Source organism: Crocodylus siamensis, chromosome 5 (assembly GCF_052110815.1).
Source record: "Crocodylus siamensis isolate JL-2025a chromosome 5, ASM5211081v1, whole genome shotgun sequence".
In the NCBI taxonomy this organism is placed as follows: domain Eukaryota; kingdom Metazoa; phylum Chordata; order Crocodylia; family Crocodylidae; genus Crocodylus; species Crocodylus siamensis.
The window spans coordinates 54311654-54336730 of NC_143399.1; the positions used below are offsets into that span (position 1 = coordinate 54311654).

Consider the following 25077-nt stretch of genomic DNA (forward strand, 5'->3'; position numbering starts at 1 on the left):
CAGGAGCAAAGCACCCTAGGATGTTAAAGGGCTGTGCTCCATCTTCTTTCAGAAGGGAAAGTGCTCAGACAGTTGCTGTTGCACAAGCGAGTGATTTAACCATTTTTGTTCCCAGAGAAAAATCCTGAACATCTGTACACTCAGTTTCTACCTGGACACTAGCAACACTCCCAGTGAAAGCTGAATGTCTGTGTACAGCCACAAGCTCCATTACAGTACCATACTGGCTTTCATTTTTCTTTTACTAAGTTAAGACTAGCTAAAGAAACTTAGCGTGCTTTTATGGGAGACACTATTGTATGTCATGTTAAAAGTAACTACCAAGCAGTTAAACTGTAGCATGAAAGAAGGACACAACTGCAATCCTGTGGTGCAAGGATTTCCAAAAGGTACCTTTTAATGTGTTTGCATCAGCAGCAAGCATTAAGTGCTAACTTTGGCACCAAAAGTTAGATGTGCAGCACTACACATTAGACACCAAGTCATCCCAACCAATATTCTTTATCCATCTGAATAGAGAAAATGAACCAAAACATAGTACTATGAGTATTTGTGAATCAAATACAGTTTGTATTATAGCACAATCTAGCTTGCAGTATTAGAAAAATACAGTTATTAATTTAAATAGATAAATGCTTTCATTACCTACTAGCATCAGTCTCTAAAAATATGAGAATACACAATTGGCTTGTTGTGTGTTTTACTTTTACAAATGTTAGCTCAACAGTTGTAACAAAACTGCTGTAAAGAAAGCACCCCTCTGCATTTGTCAAACATTTGGAGCCAAAATGATTTTCAAATGCTAATAAGTCATAGCTATGTTATGTTCAGAAACTCCATTCAAAATCTAATGAAATATCACTGTTGCATAAGTATATTGTAGCAGAGGTAAAAGCTTAGAAGCTCACATACAGTGGTAAATCCAGTGTCCCACTCAGCCTATGAACTCCAAGATTGTCTCTCTACTTCAATAACTGCTTAACTGCCACTTTCACATCAGCAGGTAAAATACTCTGCTGAGTATATAAAAACGGTTATAAAAAGGCAATCATAAAAGATTAAGTATTGGCAGGCATGTCAGCTTTTTAATAAAAAAAATAGCCATTGTATCTATTTAAATAAGGCTTCTTGTTACAGATTGTTCCAGTTACTAAAGAGAAAAAGAAAGAGGCCAGAAAAAACAACTATTACCCCAAACCCCTACCATCCTGTCCCAGAAACACATTCTAATAAAAAAAAAAAAATACTCAATGTGCAAATTGGCAAAACAAACATGGGGGGAGCTCCTGAAATGATATGCCCAATCAGTTTAGTTTCTCTTGCAATACCAATCCTCAAGATCTTAAAAAAAAAAACCCCAAAAAAAACTAGAACAAAAGTTCTGAAATACACAAAAAACCCTTCATCTTTATAGTCTTTCCAAAACAAATATATACAGCACATTAATAATAATATGCAATATGCAAAAGCTTTGTGTTGCTTTTGGCAACTTCTATGCCCTCCCCAACTCTATTCACATGTGTACCTCTATTAACACACAATTACATCACTAAGCCTGTTAGTTTGAAAGGGGACTCAAATGGGCTAAAATTTGTAAATCTTTGTATATGGGCTCCATTCATTTGATTCTGGGTTATACACTTCAACAGTATTCAGGAATTCATTGCCATCAAATCCTCCAACTGCATAAATAGTATTTGCAACAGTTGTAATGCCAGCATTGCTTCTTGGAGTAGTCATATTTCCCATCATCTTCCATTCGTTTTTAGAAGGATCATACATCTCCATACAGCTGACAGCATGAGAACCATCAAAGCCTCCACCAACAAAAAGTTTTCCTGTTAAAAGGAAGTGTTATTGAAATGTAACTGCGAAAATTTTGTGAGACAGCACACTGCATAAAAATACTACTTCTAGGCATACATTTGAGAGTTCTTTTTTTTTTTTTTTGTTACTATAAAAGTTGACAGGAAGGGAATTTAAAAGAAATCTCTCATTACTGCAAAGTTCTGTATTTCCGTGGGTATCAAGCTATTGCTTTCTTGGGCATTAGGACTGTCTATTCTTATTTCTGAATTATTTCCATAAAAATCTTTTTTCTAGACAGTTATTCTCAACCTTTTCAGAGCCAGGGCACCCTACCTACACTCTTTTGTTTTTTTGAATGTGGCAGCCCCCGACTGAGAACCACTACTGGGGTGCTGCCTCAGCAGAGTTTTGCTGCCTTCAGATACGCATGCCAGCTGCAGATAATCCAAGTTATGACGTGCTTGCTCCTCCTGCCTTACGTTATGCAACCCTACCTGGTATGGCACCCCCTACACTCCTCATAGAAACAAGCAGATGGGACAGTCCCACCTGTGCCTGTTTCCAGAAGCATGGGAAGTACCGCACAGCATGAGGCATCTTTGTTGTCTGTTCTAGGCTGATTAGACAGTCTTAATGCAAGGGGAATGCAGGGCAGTTTTACCTGGCCACTGCCACAGTGGCAGCTCAAGAAGGCCTCAGGGCACCCTGGTTGAGAACCACTGCTCTACATGCTACAGCTATACAGTTATGTTTTAGAAACATGAAAAAAGGGTTAAAAAAAAAAAAAACACCACAGAAAATTCTGATGGTGCTTATTCAGTAAAGGCTACAAGTCAAAGCCAGAAAGCATCAGCAAGGACAGATCCACTAACAGTTATTTTGCTTTGCAATTTATCTTGTTCTATTAAAAGTCTGCCTGTCACAAGTTAGACTTAATTTCTTAGGCAAACTCTGTCTTATTTGAAAAACCTGTAAGCTTACCATCGTGAACAGCCACTCCTGCTCCACGCCTAGCCACATTCATAGGAGCAATCAGCATCCAGGTGTCATTCTCTGGATTATAGCGCTCCACGCTATTCAGACAGTTCCAAGATTCTGCTCCTCCAATTATGTATAAATATCCACCCAATTCACATACTGCTGACTGATGTCGACCTGTAATAGATGCCACTCAGTTAAAACCAGTCAGAAGTCATCCACAACCATGATATTTGCAATACAGGTATGTCATTGTAACAATGGACTTTATTAGAAATAAGCATATCTAGGTAGGCAACAGAGTAAGAGATCTGCTTTTAAGTACAATGCAAACTTACGAATGTTAAGTGGAGCACAGTTCATCCAAGATTTTGTTACAGGATCAAACACATCACAATTTTTAAGTCCCTTTTGACCGTAAGGATCTGAGCCACCAACAATATACAGCTTTCCATTCAGAGCACATACTCCTGTTTTGATTAAAAAAAGTAATTTGAAAAAGAATTGTTGTGATCTACTAAATGAAACAGACAGATGACAGGAAACCAGCAACGAAACAGCCATTACCTGCATTGCAACGGTTGGTTCTCAGTTCTGGAACAGGAGTCCAGTCATCTATTTCTGGATCATACATTTCTCCACAGCTCAAGTCATCTGAGTGGCCATTTGATCCACCTACGACATACAGATGTCCCTAAACAGAGGAAAGAAAAAAAAATAGTTTCACACAAGGTTTGAGGGCAAAGCTCTGCACCAAAACTACTGCTCTGTGGGCTGGATACAGCCCATAGGCTGTAGGTTGCTGTCCCCTGCCATAAGAGAGAGAGAATTTGATACCAAACAAAGCTGGGCTTATTACTATTTAATTACTGGAAATTCAGTTACATTTCAAGAACAGTCTTTTATGTCCCAAGAAATTTCTACATCTGTTTAAAGAAAACATCATCATTGCTAAAAAAAACGTTTCAACTAACCGTGGTACCACGAAGCACGCTGCAAAACTGATAAAATTAACTGTTTCCTCAAGCCTGAGAAATCAGCTTTGCACAGTAGGTTCCAGTAGGCAACTGCCTCTTACTGTAAGATAGAGGGAACTATCCACCTGAGAAACTCTCTGTTTGGTGCTTTTTTCACTTTCGGCTCAGTAAGACTAAAAGGCCTCATGACAAACATATGGAACTTAATACACTAACTGTACTACCAACTGGGATATGACACTATGGCCTCTACATGCGCAGGTAAAGATACAATAGAATCTCATGTGCAATTCACACAATTGTACCTCCTGTCATGCCACGTGCATGGCAAGAGGCACAACTGTGGGATTATGCATTAGATCCCACTGGGGGAATCTGATCCCAGGTTGTCTCTTCACAGGCAAAGCAAGCAAGCTCTCACAGCAGGGAGCCCCCTCAGCCAAGGGGCACCCAGCTGTGGGGGCACCCCACCCCCAGTAGCTGGGAGATCACAGCAATCTTCTCACCCCTGGGGTGTTATGCACTGGCGGGGGAGGAAACCATCAGGAGGCACAGTACAGGGAGGGACCCAGCGTCAGTACTCACAGCCCTGGCTGGGCAACATACACCCCTGCAGCTGGGAACCCACAGCTAGTGGGGTTCCCAGCCATAGAGGAGACCCTGCTACATGTGCATTAAAGATCACAGCAGCCAGCTATAGTAGTATAGTATTTTGAGGTTCAACTTTATAGCTGTCTGGATTTTTTTTATTGTGCAATAGCTACTCTGCATGTGTAGCTGGTCTCAAGGTAATTGTGCAATGAACCAGTTAATTGCACGATACCTGTAACGTGGAGAACGCCTATCACACCATTGCCTGCCTACATCATTCCTTTTGAAATCATAATAGAAATTCTTACTTTCAAGTAAAAGCTTGCATGAATCTAATACCCAAGTTATTTCACTTTTTTTTCCCCCTCTCCCTGCATAATCCAAATTCTACACTTTAAAAAGGTGCATGCCTAAGCATCTAGCCCCCACCCCTGTAAACATATGCAACACTGTCCCATTACACAACACATACCATCAGAACAGCCATTTGGAATCTAGCTCTTGGAGTTCTCATAGGTGCAATGAAAGTCCAGCAGTCCTTCTGGGGGTCATAGCATTCCACTGTGCGCAAACATTCCTCTCTGTTATAGCCACCTAACGATAAGGCACACGGAGTCAGAAACAAGAAAGCATAAAATTAAATGTTGATTCCTGGAACATTAACTGTTCTAAGGTTAGAACTTTAAAATTGTGGGTTAAATTTGTTTCATTATGAAAAATACTGTATAGCTATTCATATTCTTTTCTAAAGCTTTTGATTTAAAACCAGAAGTGGGCTTTTTTTTTTTTTTTTTTTTTACCTGCGGCTATTAGCTTGCCATTAAGTTCTGCTGTTCCCAATCCTGATCTTGCATACTGCATAGGAGACATGGGCTTCTCTATAACATCATCTGGTTGAATCTCAAAACTCAGACTTTTCAGGAGTCGTGGAGTACTAGTTGGAGAGCTCTGAGGACTGTTCCGTCCATGAAGGAAGATCACACAAAATACACCATCCAGAACAGCAAGACACAGGTAGATATTATCTGAAAGAAACCCACAACAATTAAAATAACTACTATATTTAAACACCAACTAGGGGCTTCCAAAGTAAGACCCTACATGGCTAGAGATTCTATAAACAGGCTCCAAAACTTCAATCCAATAAGGACAAATGGGACATTTAGTTTAAGGACTTGGAATTCAAATGATATGTGCTTTGACTTCCATTCTATTACATATTTCTTGTGCGTCTTAGATCTCCACTCAGGCAAGAAAATAGAGACAATACTTCTTTGTATTATAGGCATATTGAAATGATTTCAGTAGTATTCATGAGGTGGTCATATACTTCAAGAGCAACAGGAAACCCTATGAAATAAAAGAAACTGAGGCACTCACTCGAAGTCTTCTCTGAAGCAACGATTTTCCATTCATGCTTAGGGCTCTGTACAGTGGCATTTGGAGAAAGACTTCCAGAGGAGCTGCTACTTATCTGCTTGTGACCATTCTCACGTGGTGGTTTTTTCTGCAAAATCAAAAGGCAGCTACAGAAGCCTAGCCATAAGACCACATCTTGATCTACCTTTACTTCTCTGAACTAAATCTCTGTATCATTGAGGAAAATGCTCATTTTTTACCTCTGCAGAGCATTATTTATAGCACACCTGAATTTCAAAGAACAGAACAGCTCAGATATTTAAAGCGACATCCAAAAAGGGTTTGCTCCCACCCGAACATTTATTTAATCTCAAATTATCACTACTAAACCATTCTTTGTCTCAGATTAGAAACCATGCCTTCACATTTAGTTTTAGCCAAGCATGCATTTCCATTAGACAAAGGATTTTTAAGACATCCTACATCTTTTAGATCTATGAAAATATACATTCCATCACAGGCTTAGTTCACGAACTAGAAGTTTACATTTTCAAACTCTGCCTTCAGAACTTGAGCCAAATATTCAAATTCCGAAGTGGATTATCTATCGGCTAAATGTTTCTGAAATTTGAGGAACTAAGACTTTGATTTGGCCTCAAATTCTCTCTGCTCATGTTATTTATCCACTCTTACTCTTTTGCATGGATATTCACTTTTTCATCCAAAACAATAAGATTGCTCTATTTCAGATGCCACCACACTATTTTTCCAAGTAAGAGTTAGTACAAGAGAATTCAACATTAATTTTATATAGCAAAGACAGAATCCCTAATCTTGAAATTTATAATGCAGATATGGACTCTTGTATTCTAGATACATTGTGTATCTATAGATGTTGCTGAAACACAGCAAAAAAAATCAGTAATGCACTATAGCTTCTGAAATCCACATTCTGAGCAAATATTAAAAACATTTAAACAATTCTACAGAAATCAGACTGCTTCTCCATTTCCACTTATTCTTCAATGAAAACCAGTGGCCATCTAAAGATGAACATAGTAACTGCTAATTTGGATGCAACAACCTATTATTGTGGTCCGCAAGCTCCTTCAGGTGGTCCGCAGAATGGTGACTTAAGGCTAAAGCTGACAAACATTATACCCGACTTCCCAGAACTTGGCTCAAAAAAACAGGCACATCCATCTCAGTAGAAAAGTAAGACTACTGATATTAAAATACGAGTTGTGCACTCTGATTTGTAAAACAAAAATAGTTTAAGTGGTCCGCCAAGACCCTCAGCAATTTTCAAGTGATCCACCAAAAAAAAAAAAAAAGTTTGAGAACAAGTGTATTAAGTTCTTTTCCTAAAGTAGTTAAGGTTTGAACAAGAGACTACTTCTTGTTCAGATTGCTAATCGTGTACATTTCAGGCATGTAAACAAACCTACAATTAAACTTGACTTGCAAATAAAATTTAAGGCCAGGTCTGAGTAGGTACAAATCTTAATTTATTATTACAGTGTACCATTTGGCCTCAAAACAAAAAGAATTACTGTATTTTCTTGTGTGTAAGTCTACGTTCTTTTCCTACCCAAGAACCATAAACATACTTTTTACTTTTACACAGGATCCACCTATGATTGAGTCCCCATCTCAGTATGAGCCCCCTTCACTGTACATGCAATGAAAATGCCAATTCAGATTTTTTTCACTGCAGTTTTTATTCTAGTACTCTAGTACGTTGTACATTTTACCCTCTGGATACTTTACTTGCTTACCAGAATCTCCAGTGGGATATTGTAAGGGTAATAGTAGCTCAGTGTTCTTATCTGTAGTTATTTATTTATGTCTGGGGAAAAATTGTTTTTCCCACATGGGATCAACTTAGCAATCAGAATACAGTACTCCTGCTGCTGTTAGACTTTATGTTAAAAAAAAAAAATCCTCCAAATTCTTTAATGCCTGAAAACTTTTTGGTAGCCATCTGTCCATCTATTGTGGCATCCATATTTCCTATATCCATAGGAAATGTACAGCCCCAATACTGTACCCTTCTCACTCAACAGTAAACTAAATTTCCCACCCCTTTCTACAAAAATAAACTACCCAGCATGGATGCACACTTTCGACCTTTGTTCTTCACTTTTTTTTTTAGAACCATATATTTAGACTTGAAATTTATTGTTACAACTACTTGAAGAAAACAAACTACTAATGTCAGAATATCCCTTTCCATAAAATGCTTTTCCCATTTCCTTTCACCATTAGTCTATCGCTGTTTTCTTCACTACAGTATACTATGTATTTAGGCGTGCTCTAAAACTGCCCTAATCATTTGTTTCTTTTTAACCTGAGATTACCTCAAACTATGTGCAATTTGTACCTGCACAAACTGAATGTGGTCATCATCACTGCCATACACCTCAGCCTGTCCATCTAGAAGATTCCCATCAAGCAGCTTGTGATCAGCTGAGTAGTACAACGTTTGAACCTGCAAAACAGCAACAGAATACCCATGTGGCTACTGTCTCCATAGCTACTTAACTAGAGGCAGATTACACAAACTCCACAAGGTAATCTCCAGCACAGTTTTTGTCATCTCATCTTAATCTAGTAGAATGACAAAATTAAAAGGAAGCAGATGTCATGATGGTAAATCTTCAAATACTGGCTGAAGGGTCCTCATTTTCTCAGCTCGAAAGAAATCTTCATTTTTCCAAAGGACTTCTTTTCCCCAGTACAGAAACATTAATATATAGGACAAGCATTGTATACATTGTCTTGCAGAATTTTACAAATCAACAAATCTCTAACAAGCAAACGTGTTATCCTCTGAAAACAAAAGTTTTTGCAAATACAGTAATTTTCTTGGTTGAAAAGTTAAGGAAAAAAGAGATATGGGAAGTCAGACAACGGATTATGGAAAGGAAGGTAAAAGGGATGGCAGGGAAAAAAAAATTTTGGAGAAAGTGTTGCTTAAATGAGATACCAGATGCAATGCATTACTCAAATGCATCTGAACTGCAACACAGATAAATCATAGAGCATTTTAACACCAATTATTCAAAAGGGAAATATGCATGTAAGAATATTCAACAGTATCAGCATGTATTTTTTGCCTATACAAGAGTGTCCCGAAGATCTATCTTGCCTGTAATAATAAACTGGAAAGACTTTATGATGCTCCACGTGGCTTTCTAAGCTCCAATTTTCCAAGCAGGGTAAAAAATTTGGAATTTGTCTATGATTTCCATCAAATGAAGGTATTAAAAAATATGTGCCCATTGTAAACATAGTAGTTGTATTCATGAGTAAAATCATTTAACAACACACAAAACTTTTAAATAAGGTATCCTGTAAAGGAGTAAGTAAACACCATTAAATCATCATCATCGTTCTCTGCCCACAGCGGATTTTCTTAGGAGAACTGGGGCAGGACAGCTGCTTCTTTACGTGTCAATACACTTGAGGTTTCTTCTTGGTTCTTCAGCCTTGGTATCCTAGTTTTGTTAATAAACCTATGGGGAGATAAATCAACGGGGAGGAACAACCATTAGAAGCTTTTACCTACTTCTCATTTACAAGCAAAAACCTGTGAAGGAAGACATTAAGAATCTACAGTAAGTTTCAGTACCACCTCCCCATTTCCAAAAGCAAAATAACATGCTACTTGGAAGTCAACAGCAAATACTTAGCAAAAAAGGAAAGCAGAAAACCAGACTGAACAGTTTCATTCAGCTCACCTGAATACCCCCCCAGTTTCTCAGCTTAGGGGTACCTACAGTAAAATTTAAATTCTTTAGGGTCATGGTTAAAAAAATAAAATAAAAAGAAAAATCAATAAAGGGATCATCCTTCACTTCACAGAAGCTTATTTTTTTAAAACCGTTCAATCCCACTTTCTTAAAAACTAACCTCTTCCATCAGATCTTCTAGACTGTCTCCATTCTCCCAGATACTGTGCTGCACCCAGTTGATTACCTTTGTGTATAATTTTCCATTGCTGGGCAGACCAACATTGTCTTCAAGCATTACCTCAAGCTGGAGTTAAAAACAGAAGAAAATATAGTTTAATGGCTAATATAAAAACCCACAGGATACAAACGGTACCCTGGTCAGTATGTAAAAATGCTATTACTCCTAGATAAATTAAGACATGCTTCTGTTTCACCTCCAGATATTGCAAAGACCAAATACTCTTTAAGACTTGCAAAATTATACCTTTCATGTCAGCCAATGGCTGTGTTCTTATACCCCAAGAATAGCATCTTTTTACATTCTTGGATTTTGAAGTATTAGACGTAATTCTGTGTTACGCTTTCTTAGGAAGGAAGACATTGTGTATCCTGGGAAGCCAATGTGCATGGCACAATGGACTATGACCTAAATTAAAGATTTGATAAGTTTTGTATAGAATGCCAGTATAAAAGTAACTGGGAGTTATAAAATTCAGCATGTGCTAAATTTTTCTACCAGAAGAATGAACCCCTTGATATACATACCTAGCTTACCTTACTTAATTTATAAAAACCAGAAGAAACCAATCCACACACTACTACCCAGATTTATCTCAGTTACTAGAGTATAAATCAGGTTTAAAATTCTTTTAACCTTTAGTCGTGGAAGTTTGAGGAATTCTTCCTGTTCTGAAATCTGCAACAAATGCTCCTGAATATATCCATCAATCTTGTTTAACAAACGTGAATCTCCCATACAACTTGCAAAGTTCCGGTACGAGATACAGCTCTGAACATCCATCTTGGAGAGTAAATAATCGCCACAAACCTTTTTAAAAAAAAAAAAAAAAAAGGCCAGAGCATATCCTAAGTCTACTGGATGACCACACTTTAGCATGCACATTTATTTTCCCATATACAGGAGACACTCAGTTCTATCTATTGAATGGTTTTACTTGCATCTCCCTGAAACGAGAATAGATATTTAATAGAGGGATAACGCTATTGTAGTGTAAAATGTAAAACAGTGATACTAATTTGTTTTATTACAAAAATGCCATAGGATAGGGAGAAAAAAAATAGGCTGCAAAACAGGTTTTTTAGCAACATTTCATAGAATGTAACTTTTCACTAAATCACTAGCAGTTTAATAATCTACCTATGGTTTCCACACTTCACAAAAGTCAGCATCTACTTAAGCACTGTCTGTCCTCCAGTAGAGAAATTAATTTAGTCAGCTTAAGTAAAAAAGGATGTTGTGTTTTCATACTGCAAGCCCTGACTCTCAAGAATGATTTGCTGAGTAACAAGTAGTCTTTATTAAAAGAAAAAAAAATCACTTTTCCAGGATGTAATCACAAGGGAGTACCAAGATAAAATTAAGTAGTGTTCCATCCCCTAAAAGGTTTATGGAAGGTCTACTACTACAGCTAAAATTATACCTGCTTGACTCTCTCCATCTTCAACTTCTTTGCTGCAGAGTACACATCTTTTACCAGTTCTTTATCAGCTTTTAACCTATTAAAAGAAGTTTATTTTGAAACACTGTTGAAAAACAACTTGCATTACCTAAACATTTAGCTTTACGTTCTGACCCCACCAAGGAAAAGACTTACTGAGCAGTGTAGGCATAATTCAACAGGACTTCAACAGCTTCTGGATTGAGATCATCAAATTTAACATGCGAAATTCCATGAGAATCACTGTCATTATTGAATATTTCAAACAAGTAGGGACTGCAGCAAGCTAAGACTGCCCTGTGTGCCAACATCTCATGCCCACACACCTTTAATAAAAAACAAAAGGAGGAATTAAGACACTAGCCAACAGTGATTTTTTAAAAATACATAGCATTAAAAAGACAGAACTGTGTAACCCTGATGAAAACCTAAATTGCTCAACTCTATACATTAGAGAAGTTATTTTATGTTAACAGTTATTCAGTTAATGAATTATCAGATTAACTAAATTAATGCACTTTCTGTTATGTAATCAGAGCAAAACTGGCCCCATATTTCTCCCAAATGCAGAATTTCTCTTGCACTATGGAATAAATTAGGTTCTCTAAATAAGGTTCACAGAATCAATATATACAGAGAGAATAAATAAACCATTTAACTGTCTAACCCAGCAGACAAAGTTTAATTTACCTGGAGTCGTACATCACAGAATTGACCACTTTTGCGCAAGGCGTTTAATTTGGCAACAGATGACTCGATGAAATTTTCATCTTCAAACATCAAATACCCATTAGGAATCATTTTGCTGTTTTTGGCTAACAAAAGAATTTGCAAAGTTTACATTCAGAGGACTTCACCACACTATCAAATGATATTCTCTCAACACCAGGATCCTCTTTCTAAATATAACAGACATTTTCTGGAATCTTCACGTAATGAAGAGCAGTAACACCTTTGAAGTTAGACTGTATGGGTGCTATGAAAAAATACTGTTGTCAAGAGTCCTGCACTAGCAGACAAATGAGATTAGTAAGATTCATATTTCCATATCAACGTGTACATTTCCTTTAAATTAATCTGATCTTTACTAGCTTGATGTAACCCACACTTTATTAGATCAGCATGACAGCAAAAGAACTGTGGTACTGAAATTCTAGTTCTTGAAATTCTACTAAAACTATGCATTCTAATCTTTCCACAAAGGAATTAAGCAACCGATGGAAAGAAAGTATAAGGACTTCACTTTGTTTCAACCTATTTCATAAACATTTTCTAACTCTACAAAACATTTAAAAATTAAATTTAAAGTATTTAAAAGAACCATATTACATTTCTCTGGATGCATTTAATTTTGCAACCAAGAGATGTGTGCCATCAAATCAAAAATAACTTATGTTTAAAGCTTTTACCTTGCCTTCTTACAAACACCTTTTATGATTATTAAAAAGTTTCTCTTACTGATCTGAGAACAGTTAAAGTGGATTTTCTGCATGGGACAGCAGTTTGTGCAGCCCATTTCACAGATTCTGCAGTTTAGTCCTAATCAGCCACTACTGTTTGTTCTACTTGAAAGATAAACACAACTGAAGGGGAACCACTTTTAGATATAAGAAAACGTGGTTACAGAATAGTGAAAAAATGGTGAAAAATGAACTCAGATGTTTGAAACCTGATGCATTCTAATTTCTACCCTGCTCTACATGTCATGTTTAGATATTCCATGTACAGCTGACAAGGTTAGGGTGTAATGTCTGGAAGTGCCAAAAGGAACATGGTATCTCTTTTGAAACACCTATCCTAAAATTTACCTAAAAAACCTACTGGAATAAGATTTAGTTTTAAATCTATATATTATAAAGGTAACAATATATTATATTATAAAGGTAACAATATAAGTCTTCAATTTATAACTGAAGAGAGTTACCATAAAATGCAAAGTTTTTTTAATACTTCAGGTCATTTATAGACTAGGGAACTAAAACACATCCTTGCATAAATTAATTTATTTCAAGTAGACTTACTACAGAGATTAATTCTACCCATGTTTGTTTACTAATAAAATGTCTTGTTAAGGTTTGACAGTATTATGTTTTTTCTATAAAAATGTGACAAGCAACTTTTGTATGTTCTGGCTATATCTCACCTGCAAAGAACTAATAAAGTATTGTTAATTATGATATCAATCATATATACAGCTAATGGAATTAATTTACCTGCTAAATACAACTGCAAATTTACAACTGGGGGATCCTGAATAATCCAATGATACAGGTGTATTAAAGCAGAGTATGTCACTTTCAATATCTTCTTATATGAAGACGGTTATTGAAATGCAGATAGATGCGTCTTGGGCTGCAATGATGATTCCAAAACTACCAGGCTTGAAAATGATGTAACCAAGTCCTTAAAAGCTATAGACATGAATTTCTTCTGTGGTAATAATGCATCATAAACTGTGATATAAAGAAAATGGAAATGAGTAAATAAAGTACCAAGGATAATCTTTTGAAAGAGCCACCAAGATATCACATGAAGAATTGCTGCAGTATAGAAGGAAAATCCCCATGAATCGCACACCACTGGTTATTACATATCACCCATCCCTGGAACCTATACAGAAAATCCTCAAACAACTGTAACCCATAGTAGAAGACGACCCAATTCTTACAAGAGATTTTGCCATGACAGGAAATGTAAAATCTGCCAACGTGTCTCTACCACCCCCACAACTAGTACATTCCACAGAACCATCAGCATTCCTGGATCTTACAGTTGCACCTCCAGAAATGTAATACATCTCGTCTAGGGCACCAAATGTCATGATGGAAATACATAGGAAAGACCAAACAACAAATGCGCACCAGAATGAACACACACCGGAAATCTATCAAAGACACGAATACCCAATTACCTGTGGGGGCACATTTCCCACAAGAAAAAAGACACTCTCTCTCTCTCTCTCAGTTCTAATCCTCAAAGGGAATTTACAAACCACTTTTCACAGACAAGCCTATGAACTTCATTTCATCTACCTACTGGATACAAAAAAAATCATGGACTAACCATAGACCTTGGATTTATGACACACTATAACCTGCCTAACATCTCGTTCCCCAGGTACCTCTCCATTATTTACCAGCTACATTCATTCCCCTCCCCTCCCCACAACCTGTCTGTCATCCACTGACTCCTCAATTTACATCTTCAATGACTGGCTTGCATGCATACCAGCCTCTGGCTTCGTTATTCATTCTATCCAGGAAGAGCGCACACTAACTGCAGATGCTTCCTCAGCCTGAGGAAGGGTATTTATACCTGAAAGCTTACAAACAAGAATTTTTTGAATTATTCAAGTTGGTCTAATAAAAGTTATCCAATTTACCCAAAGAACCTAGACTGCCTCTGTCCTTAGATTAACACAGCTACAACCTATACTCCTGTAAGGATAATCTTCGGTGTTATTTTCTTTAGTCTACACTGTTTACATCTTCAACTTCTGGTTTACGAAGTTTTACAATTTATGCTATTTAGAGGTGCACAGATGTACCGGTCCGTATTGTATCGGCACCGATAAAGGAAAATTGACATTATTGGCTGCTGTCACCGATAAATGCCACATGCAGGTGTGCAACTGCAGCATATACATGACTGAAAATGCAGCTGGGCAGCTTGGAGACCAGTCCGGCCGGTAAATCTGTGAGGGGTCAAAAGTGGGGGGAGGTGTGCAGATCAAGCCCCCTCCCCACCCCACCCCCCCATGAGGGAGGGAATGGGGTTGGGGCTGGCACTGCCCAGCCAAGGTGGGACGGAGCCACAGGCAGCTTGTCCAGGGGGGAGGGGAGGCTCCAGCTGCTGTGTGCATCCCCAGGGGAGCCATGTGAACCCCTGAATTTGATGGAATGCCCACTGTGGGTTGGGGCCAGGGGCTGCACTGGCCTCTTCCCAGTGGGGGGCTGGGCCAGAGCTGCATTAAGGGTGGGCAGGGCAGATGGTGGTGCTGGGGGGGGCGGGGGGGGGGACTATGGAGAACTTTGGAGTGGCTGTAGCCCACCCTGCAGCTCCCCTTCCTGGCACTGCTACCACTTGACTCAAGTACAGCCCTAGCCCAGCCTTCCCACCAGATAGAGGCTGGTGCAGCCACCGGCCCCAGCCTGCCCTTACCCCATGCGCAAATCCAGGGGGCATGTGCCCCCCATACTTTCCCCAGGGGTGCATGCAGCAATGGAAGCTCTTCTCCACATGAGCTGTCCACAGCTCCTGTCTGTGTCCTGCTCTAGCTGTCCAGCGCCTACCTCTGCCCCTACCCTAGCCCCTTCCTTCCCTCACCATGGAGGCTTCAATCTGCACCCCCCACACCCCTTCCCTCTTCCATAGACTTACCAGCCAGGGGCTGCTCTCCAAGCTGCTGGGCTGTATATTGGCAAGTGGATCAGTATCGGCTGATATTGCTGGTTAATAATCAGCCACCAGTATCGGCCAAAAAAGATTTTTTGTTTTTTTTAAAGTAAAATCTTTATCAGTGCACCCCTCATGCAATTACTTTTCTTTCATTATCTCCCCTTTCAATCTTCTCCCCCCCCGATGACTCATGATATTCATTTATGTGACACTTGTGTATCCTAACTGGAGATATTAAAGGAGCCAAGTAGTACCCAGCTGGGTTAAATTTAGCAGTAACATCTAAAGAATATAAAAATGAAATAAGAGAAAGAGGAGTCAAGTCACAGTTAAAACTACTACATATCAGTCCAGCCACGACCTCCTTACTATTTCTATATAATCCATTTGCTTATATAAGTTCATAATTTCCAACATGGCAAGTAACATCACTGTTTAACTATGCCCATTCCAAAAACTAACTTTCTGCTTTCCCCACACACATAAAGCAAGATTTTTTTTCCTCTAAAGAATATGTTAAAAAAAATGAAGTTAGATTCAGAACATACACAGTTCTGATCTTTAAAAAAATACCATGGCAAATTGCTATTTTACATTAATGCTTTTTAAATAACCAAAATTTGCTAACATTACGGTGACTGACAATACTTAAAAAAAACAAACCCTAAAAATGCATTTAGAACTACCTTTTTAGCATTAAAGCAGGTTGGCCTTTTTCCTCTGTTGGGGTTAGTATGCATGCACACGCTATCGCTCAAGGCTTTTGTGCTCTGACCCTATGCAGGGAAATGTATTGCGCTGCCCATACTTGCCATCCCTGTTCAAGTTTTTAGCCAGGCTGCACCTCTAACTAAATGTCAGAATGGGAATCAGATTTCCTATTTCTGCTAGTCAAGTAAAAAACACAAGTCATGTGTGTCCTATGTAAGAGGTTGTTGTGGCTTTAATGCTTGCCAAATAAGTCTGGCAAATGTTTGCTGATAATAATCTCCAGATTTTGTACTACCAATACTTGCTGAGCTAGTTTTGTTACCAAGACAAATCCAGAGCAACAGGGTAATTCTCTAACAGCTGTTAAGGCATACTCTCCCCCTGTAACACTGTACTTTATTTATATAGTAACAACTGAATGAAGAAGTCACAAAATGTGTTAGGGAAGTTCTTTGGGGACCAAACACTCAAGAATCACCTTGCTATCAGCATATGCTAGCTCCGTTTGCCTATTTTCCTTTGTTTTTCCCAAAGCCTAAAAATATCATTTCCATAGTCAAAATTACGAAAAATACATGCATGTAAGTAACTTCAGTTTCTCTGAGAAATTAATCTAGTAATTAACACTTTAAATTCAACCTATCCTCCCATTATTGAATCACAGCAAGATTTATACACCCACAAAATTCTTCTCACTTGCAAGTCTTTAGAACAGGGGTGGGCAATTATTTGGTCCAAACAGCCATTGGGGGGGTGGGGGGAATTGATCCTATCTGGTCCCAGGCCCATCTGACCTGCACCTACTGCCAGAGGCGCCAGATTAAGTGGGCTGGACCTCCATGGAGACACTGCCTGGGATCCCCAAGAGCAGGGCAGTGCCACAATTCACTCCCTGCATGTTCTGCCTGGGTCAGGTGGGACTGAGGGACCCATTGCAGGCCACACAGAATCCCATGGCAGGCCAGATGTGGCCTGCAGGACATATTTTGCCCATCCCTGCTTAAAATCACTTTTCCTTGTTAGCATGATTATCATAACATTTGCAGAAGACATGCTGCTCTTCTGAAGCAAAAATTAGAAAAAAAGATAAGTGTCTAAACTTCCCAAACATTTAGCTCCTTTTGGACAACACTTTGTTGGAGAGGTTACTTTAAAAAAATATCCTGCATTCTTTCAGTATAACACACTTACTGTGTGTTACCAAAACCACCCATTAATGGACAACAAATAAGGAACTGTCAGTAAGGGAACTTTGATTTTACAATCCAAACTTTACAATGTACATCTATATAGGTTGTTTGATGAAACAAATAGGTTTTAAACCCATTATATCATAATGTACTCTAAAAATTATATTCTGTGACTTGAATATTTGATAGCTTTATAAGTCTGGATTATGATAGAAAAGAGCTTCTCTGACAGGTTCAGGGACTCCGGACTATTTCTGGAAATTTCACGTCCAAACTTTAGTCCTTTCTGAAAGTTTAATATCTGCCATTTCTAATAAGAATGAATCTGTGTACAGAGCACCAGTTAGTTGAATAATCATCCAAGTGCAGTTAACAGCCTGTTACTTCCTTTAATACTTTCATAGTTGCCTATTTAAAAAGACAATTCAACTGTGACAAATCATTCTGACTTCTGGCAAATAACACTAGACCTAACCTAACAGATCAAACACCAACTTTTGAAACACCTTACTTTTAAATTTACATGCACATTGTTCCTATTCAGTGTTTTTTCATTCCTGTGGTTCAACTTTGCATAGCTTGTTTCCAACCACAAGAGTACCAGCTAATCTTCAGGTAAACCTAGAATGGGTTATTTTGACAATAACTCCTATATGAACGTTTATGTTATACACTCTGCTTCAGTGCAGACAACAGTAGTTTCAAGCCTAAGTGTTCTCAGGTATTTGAACTTTTCACAAATATGACAATTCATCACTGTATGTGTAAAACAATGTCTATGTCTATTTGTAGAACCTGTAACCAGTTTAAAAGACTGTAACTGCTATTACTCTAATTCTTACTAACATACACGAATCTAAGCAGTGCTTTGTGAAAATTTTCACAAAAAAGCTAATGTAACCATATTCTCTGTATTTTGAAACACAAACCAAAACATGCAAAAAAGTAGGGGTGCCCTGATACAGAATTTTTGGGCTGATACCAATGGTTGATTTTTAACAAGACATATTAGCTAATACCAATCTGATTTTGATATGCAGCTGGGCAGCATAGAGAGTGGCATCCGGCTGGTAAGCCTGGTGTGGGGGAAAGATCGAGGGAGTGAGGGAGTTGGGCTGGGGCAGGTGCTGCACAGCCGGGGGCAAAGCAGTGGACGGAGCTGCAAGCAGCTCATCCAGGGGGCACAGGGCCATCTCCTGGTGCTGCACACAGCCTGGGAAGGCATGGGGGTCGGGGGGGGGTGCCCCCGGATCTGTGCGTGGGGTGAAGGCGGGTTGGCACTGGGCTGTTCCTGGCAGAAGGGTTGGGCTGGAGCTGCACTTAGGGCAGGCAGCAGCAGGACTATGGGGGTGGACTGCAGCCATTCCAAAATTTGCCATAGCCCCCTCCCAGCACTGCTGCCACCTGCACCTAGTGCAGTCCTCACTCAACCCTCCCACCAGGAAGAGCTCAGCACCACCCCAGCCCACCCTACCCTGCACACAGAGCTGGGGGCACATGTCCCTTTATGGCCTCCCTGGCGCGCGCATAGTAATGGGACATGCCCCCCACCCCAACGAGCCACGCGCTGCTCTGCCTTGGCTGTACAGCACCTGCCCCAATCCCAGCCTCACTCCCTCCCTCACTGTGGGGGCCTCAGTCTGCCCCTCCCCCATATCCCATCCCTCAAAACAGACTTACCAGCCAGACCTGGCTGCTTTTCATGCTGCTGGGCTGTGCTCCTGGCTGCCAGCATGCTGTGCTGTGGCTGTGCGCATACACAGGGCATTTATCTGTGGCATTATTGGCCACATGAGCCAAAAAAAGCTGGTTACCGATACAGTCACTTTTCCTTATGCTGGTGTCTATCCAATATGGGACCGATGTATTGGTGCACCTCTATAGAAAACTTTTTTTTTTTTAAATCTAAACAAACTAACAAAAAAACCCAAGTATGGTGGTAGGTATTGCCAGATTTGTCTTTTACCTGCATCCTTAAAACAAGCTACACTTAACACTCATATTAAAAACATAACAGCATTAGAAAAGGTCTAAGTTTCCTACTAAACTGAATGTGCATGTATCTAACTAGAAATATTAAATGTTTCATAAATAATTTTATGCATCACTGTCTGCTATTTTTTGAACTTCATCAAAACCCCAAACCCTAAACATTCTAATAAACTAATAAATTTAAACTAGTAATAAATTAATAAACTTAAAATGCCTTCCTTCTCCTGACACATTCATTAATTGGATGAATGCTTAATTTGCATCTGCATTTTCTCCTCAAATCATAAAAGATAATGTCAGATATATTAAGTTGTTTATTTAGCCTTTATAGTATATATGATACATAACAGTTTGCAGGGATGCCTGGCAGTTCCAATCCGAATCCAAACCTTGTTGTACTTGACACAAACATCTCTAGACTATTTTCAGTCTAGACTTCAACTCTATAACTGGGTCCATGCAGCCAGGTTCTTGTACCTAAATATGGCTGCCCTGTGGAAAAAAGGATCATATTTTTAGTTTAAGAACCATATTTTGCTATCCAAACTACAATATTCAAACTAACCAAAAGGCTCCTAAACACATACCAGTGGCAGTATGCCTCAGAATCCCTGCCTACAGTGATTCACTTTTGGTAAACACAATTTGTCTGCCCTAAACAGAACTGCATTTAGGTAGAAGGTAGATAATTGCTCCAGTTTATCCAACACTCTACTTTTGTTTCAGTACTGATAGTTAGGTGACGTGTGAATAATATTACTGCTACACAGTACTTTTAGAAGCCTTAAATAATAAATTTGGTATTTAACAACTTTCATATAGCCATTTTTATATACAATACACCCTAGAGAATCAACCCCCCCCCCCCAAAAGTTACTATTTAAAGAAATGGTCAAGTACTTTTAAAAAAGCAGAAGGCATTTCTTCTGGCATTGTTATGGCACTGCTGGAAGAGTTTAATTACACTTGATTGGGTGCAGTTTGAAGAATGAGATGTCTAAACAGATCAGTAATAACTCAGAGTCTCACATTTCTAGCTCCAATCTTGCACATCTCAGTAGTAACTAAAAGCTAGTGGCCTCCTGTGAAGCAATTAAGGTCTTAATTAAGTTTCTGTTGCACAGGAATTCAAAACATAATATTCCCCCCTATCAGAAGTGACAATAGTTGCACTTTTCAGCTTAAGTGCCAATGACTGAATGGGTAAGGCAATGTCCTAAAAAAGTGTTGCAGTTCATCTACACATGCATTAATGGGCTTTAGTTAATGCACATTAAATCTAGTACCTCCATTGTAAGGCACTAAAAAAATGCACATTAGTCTATCTTAATGCATGTTAACTAAAAAGCACAGTTTTTAGTGCTGCCATAATACACATTAGCTTACTGTAATGTGCATTAACTAAAGAGCACGTTTTTGGTGATGCTTTAATGTGTTAATACGCATTAAAGTGCACATGTAGACATGCCCAATATGCCTAAACCTAAACTACTTTGTGGGGTTTCCTCCTCTTTTCTGGGACCGATAACATTAAAGGCAAGAAGCTTTAAATTAGCACCTTGCAGTTTCATAAAGTGCAAAAGAACATTTTTGTGTATTGCACTATTTTTTTAAATTGAACTTGGAATTTGCCATAATCTTACAAATCACTTGCATAAGCATTGTTCCCCACATTATTTATCAAAACACTTCATGCTATGATCATATAAGGAATTAATTTCTAAAACAGAAATTGCTAAAAACTCTCACCTAGTTCAACAAAACATTTAAGTCACTTGTGCTATTCATACACCATTTGTCATTTAACGTGAAATCTTTAGAAATAAAATGCTTCAAACTGGGGGTAACACAAAAATTAAAATTCAACATAAATTAAATTAGTGTCTTTTCATAGGTTTAGAATTGTATGTTATAAAATATAATACAAAATGTATTTAAGATATATCAATATACCTTTGACCAGTGTGCAACAATATGCACATGGTGGATCCATGCAAATCAAATCTCTTTAAATTATTAATTTTAACTGTGATTTGTGTCAAGAGACCAAGAAACTTTGACACAGCCACTTGAAATTAATGGCTATATCAATTCAATCTTGTTTTGAATTCTTTCTTTTCAGTTGTTTTTGTAAACAAAGGCTGATTCACAATGGTTCTCAACCACCAAGACATGCTAAATTGTAAATAAAATATATGATTTATACTTAAAGCAATACTTTTTTATGCTAACCAGGAAGATACTCTACATAAAAGTTTAAGCAATTAGAGCAATCTGATGTCCATTTATTCAGATTATTTACATTTCATTACATTAGAAAACATAGCATTTATTGTAAAATTGATGACTGACAGTAAAAATTTTGGGGAAAAACTTGGAATTCAACAGAATTAAAAAAGTCAGCATTTTGCACTTTTTCATTAGTTTTAACTATGTTAAATGTGCTGGTATACAAGGGAGAAAAACCCCCAAACCATGCACTGCATTTATAACTTATCTATTAAATGGTAATTACCTGTAAATAGTAAACTGAACCAACTGCTTTCAGTGACTATGTCCCTCATGTCTGCTGAGCTAGGTTAACTTGTCCTCTCTGTATCTGCAGAAACTAGTTTTCTGATATTGGTTAAACATTCCAGAGTTGAAGTGCCTAGTGACGCCCCTGAATTAACCCATTTTAAATAATGCAAAACAATACAATCTCTAGTGGTAGCTCCAAATGCATTGAAAATTGGGTCTTTTAAAGTTTCAGCAGTAAACATGGACTGTTTGAATATTAAATTAATAAGAAACATTGTTTAAAATAAATTTAGACCTTAACATAGGTGGTCTTAATTTTACATTTTTTACAGAGGAAAACTTTTAACATAAATAAACTCTGATTTAAACATTGATTTTTACCGAATCCTGGGTAAAGGAGCTTACCAAAAAGATTCTGAAAGAGACACCAGGGACTAAAATACTTGCACAACAAAGCAGAAGAACATAAGCTTTAGGGGTAGTTTCATAAATTGGACCAAGTAAAAAAAAAAATCCAAACCAGAGATTAAGAGAAATTTGGACTATGGGCATATTAGGGATTGAATGGGAAGGAAGCTCTACAGAATACCCTCTATCCTCCTAAAAAAAAAAAGAAGAAAAAAGAAAAAAAAAAAGTACTACACATTGAGTATTACCTACCTACCAAGAACGTACAATGCTCTATCTAGCATTTTGACAGCAGGCTTGAAAAACGTATTATTCTAGCACAGAATAAAAAATCACGCGCAATCTTCTCCCCTCAAAAAGTTACAGTTGTAGCACTTTAGAATAGGACACTTATAACACACAGTTATTCAAAGCATAGACACACTTTTATTAAAAGCACAAGCTTCTATTTAATATTTTAAATTAAATTTCCTACACTTTTGGTATACCTTCTTTTCTTTCTTGGAATTTCTCCACTTTTTCCCCCACTTGTATTCTCTTTGCTGAATTAATTTCAGTATATTCCGTCTTCTTGTTTTCAATCCACTAACTCGCATACTTTTGTCATTTGTTAATATATTGTCTTCCAAACCTCTTCCTTTATTTTCTGCTGCTTCTCACAGAAAGCCTATCAAAAATCTTGCTCTTTTTGATTTATTCCAATGCTGTCCCTTGACTCACCTCCACATCCCTGCCTCCCTTGTCAAACTAACCCACGCTTCTACAATTTCACAGACAACTAAACCCACAACTGCCTGGAAAAGCCAAGTCATGCCCTCTCTACAAACTTCTGGGAAGTGCACCAGTTCAGCTGGACCCACTGGCTGCAGTTGATCTATCACTCTTCCCTGGTGGCACCACCTTAGCTTCAAAATATAAGTTTCTGACTGCAAAAAATGTTTTTCAAAACATAAGCCAATTCAATACACCCGCCTGCCGGGCTTCATTTTTTGTAAGTCCTAGCAGGATTTAGGAAAATTGAACCCCACTCCCTCATAACTGCTAGAATGATTTTTTTCCTAACTCTTTGACTAGCATTACAAATACCAAGTCAGACTCCATTTCTGGTCCGCCTCCCTCACAATCCCCAAACCTGCCCATGTATGTTTGCACACTGCTTCAAAGAGCAAGTGAACTAGCTCTTATTTTTATTCGTTCCACCAGAAGCCTTGCAATGCGCAGAACCAAGAAGACATTGGGCAGTCTTCACCCTACTTCACCTTGGGAAAATCAGATGTAGACACTTTGTGCTGAAAAGGCTAATCCCATTCACTTTGTTCTTCTGAAACATCTTACTACGTAGGTGGAGGCCAGGTGACAGCTAGCCCTGCAGAAGCAATGCTGGGGACTGGCCCCTGATGTTTCAGCTGCCAGGGCTACCTGACCTAGAGCAGCAGTTCTCAACCTTTTTCATACCAGGGACCATTTGCAAATGTGGATAGCCAGTCCCCACCCAGCACCCCTCACTCTTGACCTGCAGCCCCTGCCACCAGCCCCCCAGTGTGTGGGGCGGTGGGGGGCAAGCACAAGCTCTGCCAGCCTCTAAGGGAAAAGCCCTGGTTTTCTCCTTTAAAGGAGAATCCATTTTAAGTTTGTTCGGGACCCTTTCATAATTTTTTAGCCCCATATTTGGGTAGTGACCCACTGGTTGAGAAAGTCCCCCCCAGAATCTGTGGTTTCCATCCTGAGCCCCAGCTGACAACCCCTCTGGCTAAGTCCAAGCTACCAGCGTTGCCCACGGCCCGTCCGTCGGTCCGAGGGCTGATGGACACCACTTGACCTTGAAGGGCTGCAGGGCTCCTGCACGATCCCTCGCTTCAGGCCGCGTTGAGGCGGGCCCACCCCGCACTCCCAGGCGCAGGAGGTGGCCATTGTCCCCTCCAGGGGCGCTTACAATGCGGGAGAGGGGCAAAGCACGCGGGGCCCCGAATGGGCAGGGGCAAGCGGCGCCGCAACCCTCGGCCCGGCGGCGGGGAATCTCTCCCCGGCCAAGGGCGGTCACTCCCCCATGTCCCCCGAGCGCGGTATCGAGCGCGCAGCGGAGCCCCAGGCTCGGCCCGGCCCCGAACAAAGGCGGCCGCCACGAGGCGATGGCGGCGCCTCCCGCGGTACCTGGTGTCTGTCAGCGCGGACGAAGCTGCTCATATTGGGATGAAGCCGGTTCGCAGATGCAGACTCAGCGGGGCGGTGTGTATCTGTGTGCGTGTAGCTGTATGCGTGTGTGTATCTCTGTGTATGCGCGCGTGCACAGGCAGGACCGTGACCGGTGCCTCAGTCTCCGGGCGGGCTGCGTAGTCTGGCTAGGTCCCGCGCGCGGGCACTCGTGCCTCTTCGCCCAGTCCAGTACCACTCCGCCGCGAGCGGGCGGGGCCGGAGGTAAACGAAGTGAGATCCTTCCGCCGATAAAAAGGAGTCCCGCGCACGGCTTCCCCCCACCCCCCTTGCCTTGCAAGTAGGTCAGCGGAAGGTGACGGGGGGCAGCGGTCTTAGCCGCCTGGGACCGGTTTCCACCTGCTGTAGGCGGCGTTCCCTCCCCCTTGGTGGTGTGCGGCGGCAGAGGAGCCACCCGTGCCCCACCCGCCCGCCCTGCTGAGGCGGGAAGGCGCCGGGTTTGCGCAGCCCGTCAGCAGGGAGCGCGTCCGGGGCTGCGGGCGTGGCGCGAGGAGCGGAGCGTTACCCGGCTCGGGCG

The 25077-nt window shown here is 39.7% G+C and overlaps 1 protein-coding gene across 1 annotated transcript; it reads right to left on the minus strand.

The window, feature by feature from the left end:
* Window positions 1-366: 366 nt before the first annotated feature.
* On the minus strand, window positions 367-24831 carry IVNS1ABP (influenza virus NS1A binding protein). Its single transcript, XM_090048320.1, has 15 exons — window positions 24501-24831; window positions 13344-13583; window positions 11821-11945; window positions 11287-11456; window positions 11113-11188; window positions 10326-10499; window positions 9630-9755; window positions 8098-8205; window positions 5736-5862; window positions 5156-5380; window positions 4828-4949; window positions 3355-3481; window positions 3126-3257; window positions 2791-2964; window positions 367-1838 (listed from the first exon to the last, which is right to left on the minus strand). Exons 3-15 carry the CDS (start codon window positions 11929-11931, stop codon window positions 1585-1587), a joined length of 1926 nt encoding a protein of 641 aa, XP_089904446.1. The 5' UTR covers window positions 11932-11945; window positions 13344-13583; window positions 24501-24831; the 3' UTR covers window positions 367-1584.
* Between the last annotated feature and the right edge of the window lie 246 nt (window positions 24832-25077).

What these genes read in the sequence shown, in the direction of transcription:
- IVNS1ABP (XM_090048320.1), bottom strand. Translation starts at nt 11,931, where the DNA reads ATGATTCCTAATGGGTATTTGATGTTTGAAGATGAAAATTTCATCGAG. An exon ending in AGATGGAGAGAGTCAAGCAG is followed by an intron (nt 10,500 to 11,112) that starts GTATAATTTTAG and finishes TTTTTTAAAAAG; the next exon opens with GTTTGTGGCGATTATTTACT. An exon ending in TGGCAAGCTAATAGCCGCAG is followed by an intron (nt 4,950 to 5,155) that starts GTAAAAAAAAAA and finishes CCTTATCGTTAG; the next exon opens with GTGGCTATAACAGAGAGGAA.